At 35.5% G+C, this 23,276-nt stretch overlaps 2 protein-coding genes across 2 annotated transcripts; both read right to left on the reverse strand.

Annotated features, from left to right (window-relative positions):
- Positions 1-1,104: 1,104 nt before the first annotated feature.
- LOC131655724 (short-chain dehydrogenase RED1-like) lies at positions 1,105-2,261 on the reverse strand. The gene is made up of 3 exons (XM_058925543.1): positions 1,785-2,261; positions 1,544-1,703; positions 1,105-1,463 (listed from the first exon to the last, which is right to left on the reverse strand). The coding sequence occupies exons 1-3, from the start codon at positions 2,128-2,130 to the stop codon at positions 1,127-1,129; spliced, it is 843 nt and encodes a 280-aa protein (XP_058781526.1). The 5' UTR covers positions 2,131-2,261; the 3' UTR covers positions 1,105-1,126.
- Positions 2,262-18,806: 16,545 nt separating this feature from the next.
- LOC131661434 (uncharacterized) lies at positions 18,807-22,552 on the reverse strand. Its single transcript, XM_058930974.1, has 7 exons — positions 22,214-22,552; positions 21,831-22,078; positions 21,434-21,613; positions 21,144-21,300; positions 20,922-21,070; positions 20,776-20,811; positions 18,807-20,116 (listed from the first exon to the last, which is right to left on the reverse strand). Exons 1-7 carry the CDS (start codon positions 22,287-22,289, stop codon positions 19,322-19,324), a joined length of 1,641 nt encoding a protein of 546 aa, XP_058786957.1. The 5' UTR covers positions 22,290-22,552; the 3' UTR covers positions 18,807-19,321.
- Between the last annotated feature and the right edge of the window lie 724 nt (positions 22,553-23,276).

A 23,276-nucleotide genomic window follows, 5' to 3' on the forward strand; every position in this document is an offset into this window, starting at 1 on the left:
ACTTTTAGTGCTCTATGTTTTCCTTGGGTTGGGTTTGGGTGACTTTAGGGAGGGAAAGTCACCATGACTTTGTCTCTATCTCTCTCCTATATCACTCTCACTTATCTACTTTCCCTCCAAATTTTTTACTTTCTCTCTCCTAAATAAAACTAAAGTCACCAAAGTTATGGAAACCCAAAGTCACCTAATCCATTCCCGTTTTCCTTGTGTGTTTGATTGTTCATTTTTGTAATTGTACTTGGATTGGATTGAAATCTCAGCTAAATATAACCTCAAAAAGTACTTATCGCAATTAAACTGTAATAAAATAGAATCTAAATTTATTTTTCCGCAACTAAATTGTAATCATTCTACACATAACCTCCAAAATTCAAAACGGCTATGGGCTACCTCATATTCACAGAATTCGCTTGTTTCATGAAGAACCCCAAACCAATTCGCGAGTACCGGTTCACGATACTTTTGCAAATTGGTACATGTAATTTCACGGAGAATTCACATCATCTGAACCAGAACTTCCATAAAAAAATTTGAACTTTAATAATAATAGAGTGATAAATAGAAGACCCCATCACAACTCAAAGCTTGTTTTCAAGCTGTACTGGAATGGAGGGTCCTACTAATTCAATTCCCTGCAAGCTCTATTGGATCACCAAACTGCAAGAGTTTTATAGCTGAACTTATATTTTGAAACTAAACAAACTAACAATGTGGGACTTGTGTCTATGTTTTAGATAATGTATAGTACTGTCTGCATATATCTATCTTCTGTTAGTCACATTTCCTCATTTTTAACCATATTTTACTACATAATAATTATTTTATAACTACATAAATTAGGAATTAATTTTTTTAATTAAATAAATTGAAAACCTATTTTAATTAAATAATTTTTTATTCAGAGCATACCGATTATTCTATTTATACGTACCGCGAATCCAAATAGCGTACCGCCTCTGTATACCCCTCGCGTACTTAATTTTTTGAGAGTTGCGAACCGCGTACCCGAATTCGTACCACGTACCGAAGCAAATTACGAATTATGTGACTATGGGCTACCTTATATAATCTAATATTACAATTAAAAGACTTAATAACAAGACATTTTGAGAATCTAATATGTAGCTCAGAGTTTCATGTCTTTCTTAAAAAGAAAGTCTCTAACACAAAGAGGCAAATGGTACATAATAGCCATGACAGTAGTATATTGACCATAGGAGAACCATGCAGGTGGTTTCTTTCTAAGGACAGCAGCTACAGTGTGTTTAGCAAACTCATCTGCAGGGGTTGATTTTGAACTCATAGAACGTACAAGTCTCTCTCTGAAGCCTGCTTCAAATGGCCTGAACAGTTTCCACTCCGGCAAGCTGTCGTGGGTGGATAGAACAGATTTTACAATATTTGATTTCACATTTCCACATACAACATTCACAACATCAATTCCAAAATGTCCAAGTTCCAATCTGCATGATAAATTACAACACTATAAACTCAAACAACATTTACAAGATTAAAAAATGTTGGAACAAGAGAAAATGAAAACCTTAATGTGTCTGTCAAAGCATGAAGAGCAGCTTTAGAAGCTGCATAAGCACCCGCCCAAGGTCTTGCGGCCAGCCCCACAAGACTGCCAATATTCACTATCTTTCCCTGTTTCCTTGCTGCCATGTGAGGAAACACAGCCTGTACCATTCTCAAAGAACCTGCGCATGTAAACAAAATCAAGAATCAAGAATCCTTTTGATAAAATATTTATATTTTCTTTATTTTAAAGAATTACCAACCAAAAACATTGGTTTCGAAGGTGTTTTTGATGGCAGATAGAGGAAGATCAACAATTGGACCGGAACTCGGAACACCGGCGTTATTGATGAGAATATCGATGCGACCGAATTTATTTATAACAGTATCGACAACTCTGTTGACGCTCTCATCGGACTGAATATCGAGTTCTTGTAGAAAAAACTTGGGGTCGTCCTCCAAGTCCACCATGGTGAAACGCGACCTGCTGGTGGCCACCACTATACAGTTGTTGGCGGCAAAGGAGCGTGCAAGTGCATGACCTATTCCTCCACTGGAACAACCCGTGATGAGCACCACCAGTTTTGAATCATGGGAATGGATCTCCATAACGTTGTGATTGCTGTTCGTGTGGGGCTGAAACAAGAGTTTTACTCAGTAATACATGTAGGATTATTTCTCACCTTTAAATGAGTTTCATTATCATATATTAAAAATGGGAAATCTTTATCTAACCATCCTAGAAAGTTGATTGGAGGAAATATAGGAAATTCTTATACCAAGACAAAAAGTTGTTTTAAAAATTTCCCAAATTGTGATTGTTTGAAAGTATGTTATCTTACTTTCAAAGATGGAAGAGAAGTTGTCACCATTAAGAATTACTTCAATGCATATTGTTAAAAGGATGTATTTTCTCCTCTTAAGAATTTTCCAAATTGTAATTGGTTGAAAGGATGTATATTGTCCTATTATGGATCTTGCGATAGTGAGTATAGGCATATGAGACTTTCAAAAAGACACTTTTTGGAGGGTTATTATAGATGTTATTCTACCTGAGGCACGAATGACATTGTAGTACATAAGGCATTGAAGGAACGTGGGGGGTTCGATATACCCAATAGGATAGTATTTGTATTAGCGATTATGGATAATATCATTAGAGGGTCGATATATCCAATAGGATAGTATTTGTATTAGGGGTTATAGATAATATCATTGTTAGTAATTTGCTATTTTGACAGTATTATCATTCTAGATTGATTTTAATATATGGCATTTTAATATTATTACACTAGTGTATGGTTTAATTGATAAAAAAAATTATTATGATAGTATAGTTATAATATATAATTTATAACATCAGTGTCTTTCTAAAAAAATATCAAATTTTATTGTCTAAGAGTTATTACGGAAGTATATTTTTGTATTTTATCACGGAGATATTTCTCCTAACTAAATCATTGCAAAATGGGGGTGTGGCTCAAATACTAATGAATGAAGTGCATATTAGATTATTACGGAGATGTGTATTTAGACTAAATTATAGCAAAATGAAAATAGTGTTCAGTTATGCATTAATTTGATGTATATGAGTACGTTTAGAGATGTATTTTTGAAATTTTAAGAGTATTTTCAAAAGAAAATTATAAAGTCTTTTTCCACTTCTATAAGAGTGGGAGAAGTAATGCTTGTAAAGCATATCGACTCGCTTTCTAGGAAAGATTACAAACACAATGGTTGTTCGATTAATAGTTGCATGAGAAAAAAATTCTTAATTGACTTTAGAATTAGATTTAAGTATTAATGAATTTGTTCATGAAAAATGAGTTACTAATCTATTTACTCAAAGATTGTTTTTCAATAGGCCGACGTTGGGCAGGATACTATAGTACACGTCCCCATATCGGCGGTTTGAAAAAATTCCCGTACCCGAGATCATATCCACGTGGACACCAATGTTCATACTTGTACTTGTACTCTATGGGTACTTCAATACTCATCCTCGTGCTTGTTTACCTATGTTTGTGGTAAAATTAATTCAATTAATTATCAAATGGGTTAATACCTATTTTCACCCATGTCGTATGGGCTTGGTTTGAAAAAACCTCATGCCAAAAAAAATAGTTGCAAGAATGGCCTCAACAAATTTCAAAAGTTTCATTTTAGCCCTTTATCAGGCCACATCATCAAAAAGTCCTATGTGGCAGTGTTTTTTTAACTTTTTAATGAACGGAATTTCCACTGTTAGAACAAGATTTGTTCAGATCAATATTCTTAGTTTTGATGATAACAAGGATATGAATTTTGTGTGAGATAATGTGGTACTCTAATACACTGCAATTTCCCTTTCAAGAAATATATAAAGAGTATGCACAAATCAGCGCTCAGAAGCTTTGACTCAGAAGGTTCAGCATGCAACATCAGAACATGGTCTGGCAAGACATCAGAAGATGGTTAAAGCAGAATCAGAACATGGGTCTATGGAAGCATCAGAAGAACTTGAGTTCAGAAGCAGAAGCACTGAAGTCCTCATGGTATCACGCTCAGAAGCACTTCAAGGTCAGAAGACAAGAAGATGCTCTGCACCAAGCTGTTTGACTCTGATGATATTCAAACATTGTAAACACAAACATCAGATCAGAAGCAAGTACAGGATGGCAGGCTACGCTGACTGACAAAAGGAACGTTAGAAGCTATTAAAGGCAACGTCAGTAGACACAGCGTAAACAAGGCTCGAGGTAGTTGACAAAAGTGTGAAACATTAAATGCAATGCTGTACGGAATACGCAAAGCATTAAATGCTCCCAACGGTCATCTTCTCAAGTGCCTATAAATATGAAGTTCTGATGAGAAGCAAGGTTAACCAATTCTGAACGAACCTATTCTGAAAAACTTGCTGAAACGCTGTTCAACTCAAAGCTCAGAAACTTCATCTTCATCAAAGCTCACTACATTGCTGTTGTAATATATTAGTGAGATTAAGCTTAAACTTTAAGAGAAATATCACTGTTGTGATTATAGATTTTCAGAAGCATTTGTAATACTCTTATTTGATTACATTAATTTGTAAGGAACTAGAGTGATCAGGTTTGATCAGGAAACTCTAGGAAGTCTTAGCTTGTGTCTAAGCAGTTGTAACTAGAGTGATCACGTGGTGGTCAGGATACTCTAGAAAGTCTTAGCTTGTGTCTAAGCATTTGTTCCTGGAGTGATCAGGTTGTGATCAGGATACTCTAGAAGACTTAGTCGTGGGCTAAGTGGAAAACCATTGTAATCTGTTGCGATTAGTGGATTAAATCCTCGGGTGAGGTAAATCACTCTGTGGGGGTGGACTGGAGTAGTTTAGTTAACAACGAACCAGGATAAAAATAACTGTGCAAATTGTTTTTATCGTTCAAGTTTTTAGACTACACTTATTCAAACCCCCCCCCCTTTCTAAGTGTTTTTCTATCCTTCAATTGGCATCAGAGCGCCGGTTCTAAGGTGCAAGCACTTAACCGTGTTTAGAAATGACTCAGGAAGAGAAAAACGCTTCAGTATAAGATGGCTGGTGAAATTCCAACAAATCCACCTGCATCTACATATGGCTCTACTGAGCAATATAATGGTAACAATGGTTATACTAGACCACCAGTATTTGATGGTGAAAACTTTGAATACTGGAAAGTTACTTTCTTGGTCTAGATGGTGAACTATGGGATCTTCTGATGGATGGTTACAAACATCCAGTGAAAGCTAGTGGCTTAAGGCTTACCAGGCAAGAAATGGATGATGATCAGAAGAAGCTTTTCAAGAATTATCATAAATGTAGGACTATTTTGCTGAATGCTATCTCTCATGCTGAGTATGAGAAGATATCTAACAGGGAAACTGCCTATGATATATATGAGTCACTGAAAATGACCCATGAGGGAAATACTCAAGTCAAGGAGACTAAAGCTCTTGCTCTAATCCAGAGATATGAAGCCTTCAAGATGGAGGATGATAAAAACATTGAGAAGATGTTCTCAAGATTTCAAACGTTAACTGCTGGATTAAGAGTTCTGGATAAAAGGCTACACCAAGGCTGATCATGTAAAGAAGATTATCAGAAGCTTACCCAGAAGATGGGGTCCAATGGTGACTGCATTCAAGATTGCCAAGAATCTGAATGAAGTTTCTTTGGAAGAGCTTATCAGTGCCTTGAGAAGCCATGAAATAGAGCTGGACGCAAACGAGCCTTAAAAGAAAGGTAAGTCTATTGCATTAAAATCTAATGTTAAAAAATGCACTAACGCTTTTCAGGCTAGAGAAGAAGATCCTGAAGAATCAGAATCTGAAGAAGAAGAAGATGAACTGTCCATGATTTCCAGAAGGGTAAACCAAATCTGGAAGAGCAAGCAAAGGAAGTTCAGAGGCTTCAGAAGTTCAAAGAGATTTGAACGTGGAGAATCTTCTGGTGACAGAAGATATGACAAGAAGAAGGTTGTCTGTTATGAGTGCAATGAGCCTGGACATTACAAGAACGAGTGTCCAAAACTTCAGAAGGAGAATCCCAAGAAGAAGTTTCATAAGAAAAAAGGTCTTATGGCAACATGGGATGATTCTGAATCAGAATCAGAATCACACTCTGAAGGAGAGCAAGCCAACTTCGCGCTGATGGCTACAGAAGATGATGGATCAGAATCTACATCAGAATCAGATCCTGAAGAGGTATTTTCTGAACTATCTAGAGAAGAGTTAGTTTCCAGTTTAACAGAACTTCTGGAACTCAAGGCTCATCTTAGTATCAAATACAAAAAGCTGAAGAAGCAGTTTGAATTTGAAACTAAGAAGCTGGAAGTGGAAAATTCTGAACTGAAGGAAAAAGTTTTAAATCTATCCAAAGATAGTGGATCTCCTTCTGAAACAGAAAAATCCATTCCTAGCATGAATCATATTCTAAAAGAATATGACTCGAGCTTCAGAAAGTTCTTATCTAGAAGTATTGGCAGAAGTCATCTTGCTTCTATGATATATGGTGTTTCTGGAAATAGAAGGTTTGGTTTTGGCTATGAGGGCGATACCTCACATAAATTTGAACCTGTTGATGATCTGAAGATCACATACAAGCCATTGTATGATCAGTTCAAATATGGCCATGCACATGATATTAGGCTCACTTCACATGCACAGAGCTTTAACACTGTTCACACCAAGAAGCATGTGACACATCCTAAGAAATATCATGCTGACAAACCTAAAGAATATCATGTTGTTCCTCCTGTTAAATATTTATGCTAAACCCAAGTTCAATCAGAACTTGAGGAGAACTAACAAGAAAGGACCCAAAAAATTGTGGGTACCTAAGGAGAAGATAATTTCTGTTGCATATATCCTTGGCTGCAAAGAGGACAAAAAGCAAAATGTCATGGTACCTGGACTCTGGGTGCTCGCGACACATGACGGGAAGAAGGTCTACATTCCAAGACCTGGTGCTTAAACCAGGTGGAGAAGTCAAGTTTGGAGGAGATCAGAAGGGAAAAATCATTGGCTCTGGAACCATAAGTCTTGGTAACTCTCCTTCCATAACTAATGTACTTCTTGTAGAAGGATTAACGCATAACTTAATGTCCATAAGTCAATTAAGTGACAATGGTTATGATATAATCTTCAATCAAAAGTCTTGCAAGGCTGTAAATCAGAAGGATGGCTCAATCCTATTTACAGGCAAGAGAAAGAACAACATTTATAAGATTGATCTTTCGGATCTTGAGAAGCAAAAGGTGACTAGCCTTATGTCTGTTTCTAAAGAGCAATGGGTCTGGCACAGAAGATCAGGACATGCTAGTTTGAGAAAGATTTCTCAGATTAACAAACTAAATCTGGTCAGAGGACTCCCTAATCTGAAATACAAATCAGATGCCCTTTGTGAAGCATGACAGAAGGGCAAGTTCTCCAAACCTGCATTCAAGTCTAAGAATGTTGTTTCTTCCTCAAGGTCGTTAGAACTCTTGCACATTGATCTGTTTGGCCCAGTCAAAACAGCATCTGTCAGAGGGAAGAAATATGGATTAGTCATCGTAGATGATTATAGCCGCTGGACATGGGTAAAGTTCTTAAAACACAAGGATGAGTCTCATTTAGTGTTCTTTGAATTCTGCACTCAGAACCAATCTGAGAAAGAGTGCAAGATCATAAAGGTCAGAAGTGATCATGGTGGCGAATTTGAAAACAGATTCTTTGAGGAGTTCTTCAAAGAAAATGGTATTGCCCATGATTTCTCTTGTCCTAGAACTCCACAACAAAATGGAGTTGTAGAGCGAAAGAATAGGACTCTTCAAGAAGGCCAGAACCATGATCAATGAAAATAATATGGCTAAGCACTTATGGGCAGAAGCAATAAACACTGCGTGTTATATTCAAGATAGAATCTCTATAAGACCTATTCTAAATAAGACTCCTTATGAATTGTGGAAGAACAGAAAGCCAAACATTTCATATTTTCATCCTTTTGGATGTGTGTGTTTCATTATGAATACTAAAGATCATCTTGGTAAGTTTGATTCTAAAGCACAAAAGTGTTTCCTTCTTGGATATTCTGAACGCTCTAAAGGCTACAGAGTATACAATACTGAAACATTGATTGTAGAAGAATCAATCAATATCAGGTTTGATGATAAGCTTGGTCTTGAAAAACCAAAGCAGCTTGAGAATTTTGCAGATATAGATATTGATATATCAGAAGCTGTAGAACCAAGAAGCAAAGCTGCAGAAGCTGAAAGTCTCAGAAGCAATGGATCAGAAGATCAAGTTGTTGCATCTTTAGAAAATCTCAGGATTTCTGAAGAACCAACAGTCAGAAGATCACCTAGACTTGCATCAGCTCATTCAGAAGATGTGATCCTTGGAAAGAAAGACGATCCCATCAGAACAAGGCAATTCCTTAAGAACAATGCAGACTGTCAATTAGGTCTTGTTTCTTTGATTGAGCCAACTTCTGTTGATCAAGCTCTAGAAGATCCAGACTGGATAATTGCCATGCAAGGAGAACTCAATCCGTTTACAAGGAATGATGTATGGGACTTGGTTCCTAGACCAAAAGGATTTAACATCATCGGCACTAAGTGGGTGTTCAGAAACAAGCTAAGCGAGAAGGGAGAAGTGGTAAGAAACAAATCCAGACTGGTTGCTCAGGGCTATAGTCAGCAAGAAGGGATTGACTACACAGAAATCTTTGCACCACTGGCCAGGTTAGAATCTATTCGTCTTTTAATCTCTTTTGCCACTCAACACAACATCACTCTTTATCAGATGGATTTCAAGAGTGCCTTCTTAAATGGTTATATAGATGAAGAAGTTTATGCCCATCAACCTCCTGGTTTTGAAGACTCCAAGTCTCCAAATCATGTTTTTAAATTAAAGAAATCATTATACGGATTGAAGCAAGCTCCTAGAGCTTGGTATGAACGTTTAAGTTCTTTCCTTCTGGAAAATGGTTTCACTAGAGGAAAAGTGGACACTACTCTCTTTTGTAAAACCTTTAAAAAGGATATTTTAATCTGCCAAATATATGTTGATGATATAATCTTTGGAACATCTAATGCTACACTTGGAAAGGAGTTTGCTGAGTCTATGCAGGCTGAATTTGAAATGAGCATGATGGGAGAACTCAAGTATTTCCTTGGAATTCAAATCAACCAAACTTCTGATGGAACCTATGTTCATCAAACGAAGTATGTGAAAGAACTTCTGAAGAAGTTTAATCTTTCTGAAAGCAAAGAAGCCAAAACTCCTATGCATCCAACATATGTCCTAGGTAAGGATGAGGTAAGTAAGAAGGTAGATCAGAAGTTGTACAGAGGTATGATTGGATCTCTTCTATACCTAACTGCTTCTAGACCTGACATTCTCTTTAGTGTTTGTTTGTGTGCTAGATTCCAATCAGATCCGAGAGAATCTCATTTAATTGCGGTTAAGAGAATTTTGAGGTATCTGAAAGGTACTACTAATGTTGGTTTAGTTTACAGAAGATCCAAAGAATACAACTTAGTAGGATTTTGTGATGCTGACTATGCTGGAGATAGAATTGAAAGGAAGAGCACTTCTGGAAGTTGTCAATTTCTTGGAAGTCATCTGATCTCATGGTACAGCAAGAAGCAAGCTACAATTGCACTCTCAACAACAGAAGCAGAATATGTTGCTGTTGCTGGTTGTAGCACACAAATGCTCTGGATGAGAAGTCAGCTAGAAGATTATCAGATATATGAGAGTAACATTCCTATCTTCTGTGATAATACTTCTGCTATATGTTTATCAAAGAATCCTATCTTACATTCAAAAGCTAAACATATTGATATTAAACATCATTTCATAAGGGACTATGTTCAGAAGGGTGTTATATCTTTAAACTTTGTGGATACAGACCATCAATGGGCTGATATCTTTACAAAACCCCTTGCTGAAGATAGGTTTAAGTTCATTCTGAAGAATATTAGTATGGATTTATGCCCAGAATGAGAAGATGAGAAGATCTTATGTATGAGTATCTTCTGAAATGTGATTGGATTAGTCTTTTATAAGAAGTTCTGATTGTAATCAATTAGAAGTAGTGATTCTGTTATTACTAACGTTTCATTGTCTAAGTTGATTCAGAATCTCTTTAAAAGTAAAACAGCTGTAACTGGATTTCCAGATGGTAAACACGTGTTCACTATTTCTGGACAAGCATGCGTGCAGTTGAGGGGAAGCCTACTTAGGTAACTGTGCTAATCACTTTTTTTGTCATTATTATCTCTCCTCACGTCACGTAACATTAAATGCTATTCATCATTTCTTTTTATTTCTTTTCTTTTATATTCCTCAAACGTTTCTTTTCCCTCTTATATTTCTCTCTCTTGCATTCAGTTTCTTTTTCGGTCTCTCTCTCTCTCTCTTTGCATTCATATCATAAACCCTAGCGGTTTTCACTATCTGCAACTTCACCATGAATCCTTCATCAAGCTCATCAAATCAAGAAACTGATCGTAAACAAAAGAGAAAGACAAACTGAGAACAACGCAGGGATTCATGATATGTTAGCTAAGATTTTGTCTAGGCTAGGGTTGTAGTCTTTGGTCGTTGTAGTTTTCTTTCCTTGTTGCATCTGCTTATTCTGCATACATCTTTTGTAATCCTGTTTGTTTAATCAATGAAAAGTTATTCTATTTAATTTCTTTTGTCTTTTGTTTTTCTTCTGAATCTTTTATTCTTTTTGATGTTATGACAAAAAGGGGGAGAAAATTTGTGATAAATGATCTGATTAATATTATCAGTTACTGGGTAAAAAGGCCCCACATTACTAACAGAACTTGCAAAGTTCTATGCTTTAAGTTTTTGTTGCTGCAGGGATTGAAGATTCTCTTTAAAAAGCTCAACATAAGAAGCAACAAGATGAGGAAAAGCAATCCTATAAAGAATCAAGCTTTTGGACTCTTGAAGCAAGCTGAGTGCTATGAAGCTTCAGAATCAGAAGAAGAATGTTCAGATATTCTGATGATAGAATAAGCTATGAAACATTATGTCTATTTGTTCTGATACATATTATGTGGTTCTGATACATATTATGTGTTTTGAAACATATTCTATGCTCTAACTCATTCATGCTGACTTTTGTCGTTTAGCTTTGTTCTGTAACATTTCAGGATGTAGAGGTGCTCTGATGATGCTCTGGTACATTCAACAATGTTTTGATACAATCTAGCATGAAGTGATGTAAGAAGAAATTCAAGCTCTAAAGTTGTCCTAATGGAAGCAGAAATCAGAAGCTGTGAATGTTCTAAAGATCAAAGAAATTCAAGTTCTGAAGCTGTCCGATGGAAGCAGGAATCAGAAGCTGTGAATGTTCTGAAGATCAAAGAAATTCAAGTTATGAAGCTGTCCGATGGAAGCAGGAATCAGAAGCTGTGGATGTTCTGAGGATCTAAAGAAATTCAAAGTTCTGAAGCTGTCCTATGGAAGCAGAAATCAGAAGTAATGAATGTTCTGAAGATCAAGCATATGTGAACGTCTCTACTGAAATACTCAGGGAAGTCTTTTATTTATAAAATTCTTCTAGTATTAATTTCAGGGGGAGAATATTCATCTCAGGGGAGATTGTTAATCTCAGGGGGAGACATATTCACATGCTTATGCTATAGCTGTGTAATTGTCTTTAGCCGTCTGCTCTTTCTGATCGCAAATTCATATCATTTATATATGTTTTTGTCATCATCAAAAAGGGGGAAATTGTTAGAACAAGATTTGTTCTGATCAATATTCTTAGTTTTGATGATAACAAGGATATGAATTTTGTGTGAGATAATGTGGTACTCTAATACACTGCAATTTCCCTTTCAGGAAATATATAAAGAGTATGCACAAATCAGCGCTCAGAAGCTTTGACTCAGAAGGTTCAGCATGCAACATCAGAACATGGTCTGGCAAGACATCAGAAGATGGTCAAAGCATAATCAGAACATGGGTCTATGGAAGCATCAGCAGAACTTGAGTTCAGAAGCAGAAGCACTGAAGTCCTCATGGTATCACGCTCAGAAGCACTTCAAGGTCAAAAGACAAGAAGATGCTCTGCACCAAGCTGTTTGACTCTGATGATATTCAAACGTTGTAAACACAAACATCAGATCAGAAGCAAGTACAGGATGGCAGGTTACGCTGACTGACAAAAGGAACGTTAGAAGCTATTAAAGGCAACGTCAGTAGACACAGCGTAAACAAGGCTCGAGGTAGTTGACAAAAGTGTGAAACATTAAATGCAATGATGTACGGAATACGCAAAGCATTAAATGCTCCCAACGGTCATCTTCTCAAGTGCCTATAAATATGAAGTTCTGATGAGAAGCAAGGTTAACCAATTCTGAACGAACCTATTCTGAAAAACTTGCTGATACGCTGTTCAACTCAAAGCTCAGAAACTTCATCTTCATCAAAGCTCACTACATTGCTGTTGTAATACATTAGTGAGATTAAGCTTAAACTTTAAGAGAAATATCACTGTTGTGATTATAGCTTTTCAGAAGCATTTGTAATACTCTTATTTGATTACATTAATTTGTAAGGAACTAGAGTGATCAGGTTTGATCAGGAAACTCTAGGAAGTCTTAGCTTGTGTCTAAGTAGTTGTAACTAGAGTGATCACGTGGTGGTCAGGATATTCTAGAAAGTCTTAGCTTGTGTCTAAGCATTTGTTCCTGGAGTGATCAGGTTGTGATCAGGATACTCTAGAAGACTTAGTCGTGGGCTAAATGAAAAACCATTGTAATCTGTTGCGATTAGTGGACTAAATCCTCAGGTGAGGTAAATCACTCTGTGGGGGTGGACTAGAGTAGTTTAGTTAACAATGAACCAGGATAAAAATAACTGTGCAAATTGTTTTTATCGTTCAAGTTTTTAGACTACACTTATTCAACCCCCCCCCCTTTCTAAGTGTTTTTCTATCCTTCATCCACATCATATATTCAGCCAATGCAATGACATTAATATCCTTAGTTATTATATCAACAAAAACCCATATGTTCTTGTCCCCTAACCCATTACATGTTTCTTGTTTCTTGTTCTTTCTACATTTCTGCGTTTTGATTCCTCTTCAACTTTTCTTCGCAAATGTTATGCATCAAGCTTCGTCTATCAATTCCAATAACATGAGTCAACCAATTTCTTCTAACTCAAGCTTATCTTCAAATGGTAGGGTAACTCTCAAATGTGGCCACAATGTCTCCATGAAGTTGTTTGTTTCAAAATCGGTTGCAAATCCTGGGAGAAAATACTGGAAGTGTAAGTTTTGGGGTAATGGAGACGACTGCAACGCATTTCACTGGGATGATGAATTTTCTGGTGAAAGAGATTTTGGCCATTCGGATGTAGGTTCAGTAGAACTGATAAGCAAAATTGATAGAGATGTCGCAATCAAGATGGAAGCCATGGAGAAAAATATTGATGGGTTAACAAAGAAGATGAATTATGTTTTAGTTGCGTTAATTTTTCTATAGGTTCATTTCTTTCTTAGTTCATGTAACAAATAAGTTTATAGAGAAGCTGTAACTTATGTTATTGTAACATTATGTGACTGTAACTTTTGTTTTCATTTCCAACTTATGTTCATGTGACAAATAGTTTGTCTCTGTTTTAATGGTTTATGTTATATGAGCTTTGGTTGTATTGGAATATATTACTCTTAAATGAGCTTTGTTCTGATATTACTCTTATGAGTTTTGGTTTTATTGTAACTTAAGTCAATTTGTTCTGATAAGAAAACAGAAAATAACTTGGATTGATAAGTCAATTTATCACACTTTGTGCATATATATGCTACTCCTACCACTCTCATCCTTTAACCACTCTCATCCAACTCTCTAAACCTCAGTTTCTTAGGCCTTCCAGGTCCTTTCTTGTATTGTGGTGGCAACAAGTTTTCAGCATCCACAGTAGGCCGCATGTCCATACCATTTATTGGACTAACATTGTTTTCATAACATGCCTTGTAAGCTTTTCTCATGTAACAAGGGTCAACATACTTCTCAGGATCTAAATTCTGATATTGCAATGCAGAAACAGCATGCCTACAAGGTATGCCCACAAGATTCTAAAAGCAACAAGTGCGAGTTTTTTTCCCAAGATCAACAACAAACTGCAACCCATTATATGGGTGATGGACTTGCCACAAATCACCACTGCTCCATGTAGGCAGCCATTCCCCACTTAAATGAGTTTCCTTATCAAGTCTTTTCCTAGGATTGGGCATGACATTGTGTTTCCACTTATCAAGCTTCACAATACTATTACACCACAGTTTTGTTGGCACTCCCATCAACCAATCTCGTGCCTTCTTATCAAGTTTTTTAAGCTCATTCATCTTCTTCTCCCAAGCCTGAAAATATGTCGTCTTTGCAGCCCCCGTTAAAAGGTCCCTAATAGCAGCTCCACCACCAAATTTCTTCTTGAAATTTGCATGCAAGTGTCTGAGGCAGACCCTATGTTCAATTTGCTCAAACATCTCCTCAAAGACACTAACAAGCCTCTAAAACTATAAACACACACAACAAAAGAAGCATATAACATTAGCACCATTCTATAAACAGATTAACTTCATAAAAATGAATAACATTGACACTTTGTACCTTTTGTTGATCTGAAATAAAAACATACTTTCTCCCTTCTCCAATGTCTTTCATTAGCAATTTCATAAACCATCTCCAACTTTCCTTTATCTCAGTCCCCACCACACCAAATGCCAAAGGATAATATTGGTCATTTGGGTCCCTTGCTACAGCAATTAACAACTGACCTCCATATTGTGACTTAAGATACACCCATCTACCCCTATAAATGGTCTACATCCCTTGGTAAACCCTTTCTTGCATCCATCAAAACAGAAGTAAAATCTACCAAATCGTTGTGGTAGTGTAGGATGTAGTCTCTCAGTGTTTATCTTGACAGTATTCCCAGCACAATGTTTTCTCAACTCAATTGCATAACTCCATAACATATTATATTGTTCCTTTGCATCACCTTCAATTATTTCCTCAGCCATATATTTTTCTCTCCAAGCTTTCCTTTTGCTTATGCCTACTGAATATTTTTGTCTAAGTTCAGACATAATTTCAAACAATTTGACTTTCCCTTGTGACTTCCTCTTTTCAACCACTAACTTAGAGACCCACTTGGAATTGGCAGACTTGTTATTTAATACCCTTGCACATGTGTGGGTCCCCACCCAAGTCTTTATCTGGTAAGTGTGGTTGTCTCCCACTTTGCTACACAATACCAAAAGGCCACATTTACCCTTGCACTCAACCCTAACCCTATAGCTCTCATTCTTAACAAAACTTATCTCTCTACCATTTAATACTGACCACTCCCTAATAGCATCTTTAAATTCAGAAAGAGATTTGAACTCCATACCTAATTTGAATTGAAAGTCTTTGTTAAGCAACTTTGATTTGAACTTCTCAGACTTTGGCTTGGAAGATTTGTCATCCATGTCACTTTCATCAGCATCTGAACTTTCAAGTTCCTCGCTAGCATAATCCACATCTTCACATTTGATTGTATTCCTCTTTGAACAAGATCCTAAGACATTCTTGGGCACCAAATCATTGACCTTCTTTACCATGATCTTTGATTTCATCTTTTTGGGATCCTTGAATGCACAAAGCTTGAATCTCATTGATTTCCCATTGACATCCACCATATTCCCACTAGCTAGAACAACTACCTCCACTTGTTCAAATTGTTCATCCTCTACTTCAATTACTCTTTCCTCTTCACTGTCATCGAAACATTGTCCTGCATCAACATCAACACCACTACTATCATCTTCACTAGAGGTGCTGAAGTCATCCACATTAGAATGAAGCACCTTGGTCATCAAGTCTTTTACACCATTCTCTACCCAAAGACGACCATCAACCTTACAAGACATACAATGCTTAGCAATTTTTACAACTTCTGCATCATCAACAACATTTGTAAAGCCTCCATCCATTTTCCAAATCTTTCTCCATAGCCTAAAACCTTCATAGCCCCAATCTTTAACCAGACTAACAGCTTCAAAAAAGTTTCATGTATCTTCGTCCTGCCCTTCAACAATAGTCTCACTACCCCCCTCTAAAATACATATGACCATCTTGCACAAAATTTCCCCATGGTGAAACACTAAACTAAACACACCCATATTTGCAGAAAACAGACAATAACCCGTACACTTTTTTAGAAAGATATTCAGTTGGGACCACATTCTTGTACTTGTATAAGAAAAGAAACTTTGAGAGAACAAACGTACCTTTTTGATCAGCAAAGTTGTGTTAAACACTGATGCAGCTTGAAAATGGAGCAAGGTGGAGTCGTATTTCCTTCAAAGTGTTCCTACGAATGCACGTTGAGAAGGACTAAAGATTAAGAGATTAAGAACCCTAATAGTAGGGTTTGAAATGAAACTACTCCAAATGCACAAAATTATAGGTTTTTGTTGATATAATAACTAAGGGTATTAATGTCATTGCACTGGCTGAATATATGATGTGGAAATTTCATTCATTAAAAAGTTTAAAAAAACACTGTCACATCAGACTTTTTGATGATGTGGCTTGATAAAGGGCCAAAATGAAACTTTTGAAATTTGTTGAGGCCATTCTTGCAACTTTTTTTTGCAGGGGTTTTTCAAACCAAACTCATATTGCAGGGGTGAAAATATGTATTAACTCTTATAAAATATCATATAAATTTAAGTTTTTTAATAATATTAAAAAAAATTATGGATGTTATTGTTGAGTTCAAAAATAAATAAACACTTTTATTAAAATGTGCAATAGTTAAAGAGCAATATATTTTTTTAAATTGATAAACATGTATTCTTATATAATAATATAAAAGATATTATATAAATATGTAATGTGCTTAATTATCTGTGCCCGTATCCGTAGTCATTTTATGGATTTTTACCTATTCATGGGCATTTTTTAAGATATTCATAAGATATGGGTCAAATTGTCATCCATGTTTTCCACAACATATTAATTTATGATATTGCAAATATTTTATCCAATTCATTATCGTCATATCAGCTCTCGAGATTTTTTCCAAAGCAAGGGGTGGGAATAGGCTGGGCCGAGCTAGGCTTTGTCAAGCCTGAGTCTGACCTACTAAAAAATTCAAAGCCTAAGTCTGGCATGTAGCGTATCATAGGCTTATTATTTTGGCCTGAGTTTGGCCTTTTCGAATGCCTGATTGGCCTATTAGCCTACTCAAAAGCCTATTTCAATTAAACATTTGTAAATAAGTCATTCAACTCAACTTTATATAGGTTAACAAATTAAAATATCAGAGAGATTAAATGTTTGTTTGTATTGACTTATTTGAGTTTATCTAGTAGCATAAATTTTGTGATTCTTTTTGTTTGAGAGAACTTATGGAAGCAAGTTATGACATTGTTCATAAGATTGTTTTCCATCTTATTTTCATTATTTCTTCAAGATAACTAAGATTTCTTTTTATAATTTTACTTAAAGTACAAAATATAATATAATAATAATAAAATTATTCATATTTATTTAAATAGGTCAACCTCATAGATTTAAAAGACTTTTTATATGGCACATGGTCTAGCCTTTTAAGCTAAATAGGCTTATGAAAAAGCCTAGGCATTTTCTATTTATACAAAAAGTCTGGTCTGACTTAGGCTTATGTAGGCTGAGCCATAAACTCTTGTTAGTCGGTCTGGTCTATTCTCATCCCTAAGCATGATATTGCAAATATTTTATCTAATTCATTATTGTACGTCATAAATAAGATAGCCATGCCAAAGAAATGGAGATGGATCAACAAAAAAAATTTAAAATTTTCTTAATGGAGAGATTGAAATCTCAAATTTAAAAAATAATATATGACTAAAAATTAAATTAAAACAAAATAGACAAACCAAAAATACATTTAAATCTTTTTCTAAAATTTAAAATAAAAATGAATCTCGACATTAATATCGAAAATGGTAATGTAAAATAGACTTATAGTATTGAAGAGGGTGAAAAATAAACTTAAATGATTTATGCATGTAGAAAGAAAACCTATAGATTTTCATGATTCTGTAGTGAAGAAAATAGATCACATGGAGAGAAAACAAACAATTCAAAAAATATCTAGAAAGACTATGAGAATCTATTAACAAAGATCTCAAAATTGATGATTTAGATAAAAGTATAATTCTTGATAGAACATTATGGCTAGAGTTAATACATGTAGCCGACCCACCTAATAGGATAGAATAAAGCTTTGTTGTTCTTGTTAATGTAAAAAAGATTTTATTTTGAATTTCTAAAATGTTAATGTAAAATCTTCTTTAGGCTTTTAGAGTTTGAAAAAAGGGGTGATGCAGTGTACTGTCAATCAATTCCAACTATTTTACACTGTCAGTATATATTTATTAAACTCTTAGAGTTTTAAGAAAAATTATCAACAAATAGAACTTCCCATGAATAAAAATATGTATAGTCCTATTTATTCAGAAAGAAAGAAAAAATGACATAGCTATTGGTCGATAATAATGGCTAAAATTAGAGATTTAAGTGACTCATGTCCATAGTTAACCAACATAGAGAGGCATGAACATTATCAGGTGTGATGTTTCATCATAATCATAAACGGTCAGCACTTCCATGGAGTACACACTCATGCAAAAATCAAATCAGACATGTTGATGAAAACTTTGAATCCATAAATAATTTTTCTATGAAATAAATATCGATGAGACTTTGGGTGATAGATTGACGAAAAACAAAGGGCTTGGTAAAGTGAAAAGAAAAGAGGATCACCACCACCCATCTTACATGGGAGTTTATTTTTCTTATTAAGATACCCCAATATGAGGAAACTCAAAATAAATTGGGAAAAAATTTGGAGGAATTTTAAAATATCTCCAAATCTTTCACTCTTCTTGTAATACTCCCAAATAAAATTTAGTCAAAAATCTTTGTTTTCCCTCCTCTCCTCTCCATAAACCAGTCTTTTAAATTAAGTGAATTTTTTCCTCACTTTCTCCCCCACCCCACCCCACCCTACACCCATCCATCAAAGTCTTCCCCCCTCTTTTCCTTCCAACTCCCAAACAAAATATCACATTCAACTCACTTTTGTATTCAGATTCTGGGCAGGCCAGTTTCCTTTCGATTCCCGGGGGGTGACTAGTAATTTTGCTTCCATATGTTTACGAAACCCGTTCCAGTATACCAGCAAAAAAATGAAATTCTGAATCTCCGGAATTTGCTCGTTACAACAAAGGCTGTGTCAACTGCAGTATACCACATATTTAATGCTAATGATTAACATAGTACATCGTTCCTGATGGCTGAAGTGGCCGGAAACTTGGAGGCACTGGAACATGAATTGGTACTGGATGTTGCTGCGTTATTTGCATTGTATGGTTCCTATAAGCTGGTCCTGGTTGTTGCTGTGTTGTATGCATTGTATGATTTGTAAAAGTTGGCACTGGCTGTTGCTGTGTTGTTTGCATTGTATGATTTGTAAAAGTTGGTACTGGCTGTTGCTGCGTTGTTTGCATTGTATGATTCGTAAAAGGTGGTGGGGGTGGGGCTGGCTGTAATGGTGGTACACTACCATAACCATATGGAGAGATGACCCCTCCTGTTGACTGCACATATTGCTGGGGTGATGGATTACTATATAAGTGATATTGACCTTGCATCGACGGGGCTGCATTGTGCATAGTTGGTTGAGTTACCAAAACTGAAGGATATGAATGGTTTGGCACGGCATTCAACTGTTGTGCTGGCATAAAGACATGAGCATCTGAACTTGGCATTGATATCATAGAATTTGACGTGGACTCCGACGTTAGACGAGCACTCTTTGCCTCTTCTGCAGCAAATGTTGAGAGAACAGAACGCATGATCAATTGAGATGATGATGAAGCTGTAAGTTTATCTGCAACCTCAGCGGCAATTGCTGCAGCTGACTTTTTAGTTGCTGCTTCTGATTGTGAAGCTGCATCAGTGCTTGAAGTTCTTTTAAATGATGCATCCTGTGACGGATCTTCATTATCGAGTCGCTTCTGCATGTTGCTAGCCTCTTCTATTTGTGCTTGAGCAACCTAAAGATTAATAATCAGATAAGTTTAAATTTGCCAGCAATTTTATAAGCCAAAATATATTCGAGTTTTAATAACGAAAGTACACACAAGTAATAAATATGACTAGGTAGAAAACACAAACTCACTTACATTTACTTTCACTTTCACCAAGTAACTCCTCAACCAAAACTGCCTTTAAGTTTTATAAATACAGCTAATTACACTGACCTCATGGGTTCATGAAACCCAAGCAAATACCTTCTAAAGATTAAGGATATTACACTGACTTCTCTATTTAAATTTTCATCAGACAAAACATACCCTTCCGTTTATATTTGTTGAGACATTAATTACCAGAAAAGATGAGAGGACTATACTCCTCTGTTTATATTTGCTGAGACATCTGTTTAGGAAGTTAGGTTCATAAAGTTTAAGGAAGGTAGGATCAGGTATAATTTCTTCTATTGATGTTTTACAACATATGACTCAGAACTGCAGTGAGTTCTCCATGATAGACTTATTAGAGATATACATAAAAGAGGAATCACTAGAAAAGTAATTAAATGGTAAGAAACTCAAATAAACCATTGATGCATATTACATTCTAATAGGGACAAGAAACCAGTCAAAATATGACAGCCTTCTGATGAAAATAACCATTCATGAATAGTACATTTTACCTGCATCTGTGTACGAACACTCTCCAGTTCCGATTCCTAATACCACAAACAGTAGAAAGAAGATATGCGGTCAGGAAAAGCCAAAAACATATATTTGTTGCAAATACAAGCACCAACTCATTGAGCTCAAGGACCTAAAGACATACCTGCTCGAGCAAAGCTTCTTTTAACTGATATACTAGGGCTGCTCTACTTGCTTCAACTAATTTAAGTTTCTCTATGCAACGTTTTAATAGATTTTGTTGCTCTTCTAGATCCTTCATCAAAGTTTTCCGCTTAGGATCCTTAGCTGAAGCTGAAAAAGAAAGCAATATTAGAACTGTACCTTTCAAGATCCAGATGTTACTTCTGTTGAGTTGTTTGCTTACCGGTGGTACATGCAATATCAACATCTTTCTCTATCTTCCTCACACGCTGAACAGCGGACTTGCAATTACTCATGTCTTCATCTTCATTGGCCTGTTCACTGAGCACCAAATGAAATGCAGACACTATTTTTTCTGTCGTTCCTCCTATGGACAATTTCTGGCACCATACAACAACATGGAAGTAAGAATGTGAAATGAACATAGCAAACCACTTTTAAGGATATAATCATCTAGCATCAATTCAGTGATTAGTAAAAAAACAGGGAAAGCAGACTGGAACTTAGTCTCACCGATTTAATAGAACGAGAATCCCTTTTCAAAATCTTTACAGAATCCCTTTTCATAACTTTAACAGAACGCGATCTCTTTTTGCCGAGTTCCAATGGCGGAGGAGAGCCCTCTCCAAGCATTATATCCTTGAGGTTTTGCACATGAGACCCAAAAACATTCCTTTCCCCCCATACTTCAAGCTAAAATTAGGTAAGAACCAAAATAAATCAATACTTTTTCAAATCATATGATCAGCATTTATAGTCATATCTAACATTATAACCCAAGCATGAATAAAACATCTGCGCAATTTCATATTCTTTCACACACCCACTTTCCCATTTATCGGAATTTCGCACAGACGCATTCACTCGAGGCTTCTGAATATTTATTACAAACACTATGAAAGGGGCTTACCAGTCTAGCTACTGTACGATTTCCCTTATCATTGTTTTTCGCAAGAACATCCTTGACTGCTGCAGAAAGAACCTTCCAAAACTCAATCACAAACTCATTCCCATTACGCTTGCTGTTCTGCATGATGTCATTTGCAAGATACAAAAGGGGAATTTGGCGTTCTATATCTGATTTGTCAAACTGTATTTTCCATGTCGAAACAACTTGTTCAGCATTGCTCCGGTTAAATATACACCAATGTGATAAAGCTATATCAAAAGTTAACGATAACAACCAACTTCAAAAACACTATAATTCAGTAATTACAAAAAAAATCAAAGATTGCTAGATCCTGAAATATCCAAAATCAAAATCAAAATCGAGAAAAAAATAAAAAAGGATACTTTCAATGGCTGCCTGAGAGCTATTAAGCTTGGAGAGCTTGTCAGCGAGTATCAGCTCCTGGAAATCTTTGTTCATGTTCAACTTTTTTGCTTCAACGAGAATTTGAAAACCGAAACCCTAGAATCCTGTGAAGCCAATTTACGGAAAACCTAAAAGGAACGGTTCAATTTTGTGAATATAAACCCTAGAAGAGATTTGGGAGGAAAAAGAGGTTCAATAGATAAATCGATGTTTGAAGAGAGGGGGGAAATTGAGTTACAAATTGAGCTGCATATAAGAAAGGAAGAATTTTGAGAAGACATAGTACGGTACAAGTTACAACCCCTAATAACAATTTTTTTGGTTCCTAATATTTTAATGGTTAAATTTAATAAATTTGATTCTATATGATAACTTTTTTAAAGTATTTAATTTTTTTAGGTTTAGGGTGGATTTGAAGTATCAAATTAGGTCAATTTTTAGAATTTAAAAATAGTGAAAATATGATCAAATTAAATAAATATAAATTATGATTGGCATAGAGAAAAATATTTTCATTCCAAAAATAATTATTGAAAGGCTTAAGAAAAAATTGAAAACAATACAATTGTAATACTCATTTTTATATATATTTTGAATAAAAAATTAAGGTTTAAAACAAAAAATTAAAAATTTGTACAAAAAAAACATGTCATTCTAGTCTTGGCTCGATTCATACCAAAAAAACATGTCAGCAACGTTTGTTAGAATTCATTTACTTTAGAAAATCTTTGACCTTTTTACGTTATTAATTATTCATTTAAGTAAAATCAAATCCAATACATGTTTTTCTTGACGTAAACGGTTAATGAAATGGATCAATTTTTGTGTTCTTTACCTTCTTTTTGTGAAGCAAGTTAATGCAGTCATGGTTATAATTAATAAACAAACATACCCTTTTTTTTTTTTTGACCAAACAAACATACCCTTTGTTCAGCTTCAGCTAAAAAAACCAAACAAGTCCACAAGAACAGCTTAAATCAAAGAAATTGTTTTTCTGCGTTGATTGATTCCTCACCTTAATAAAAGAATTAAAACTACTTT

This window comes from Vicia villosa, linkage group LG3 (assembly GCF_029867415.1).
Source record: "Vicia villosa cultivar HV-30 ecotype Madison, WI linkage group LG3, Vvil1.0, whole genome shotgun sequence".
In the NCBI taxonomy this organism is placed as follows: domain Eukaryota; kingdom Viridiplantae; phylum Streptophyta; class Magnoliopsida; order Fabales; family Fabaceae; genus Vicia; species Vicia villosa.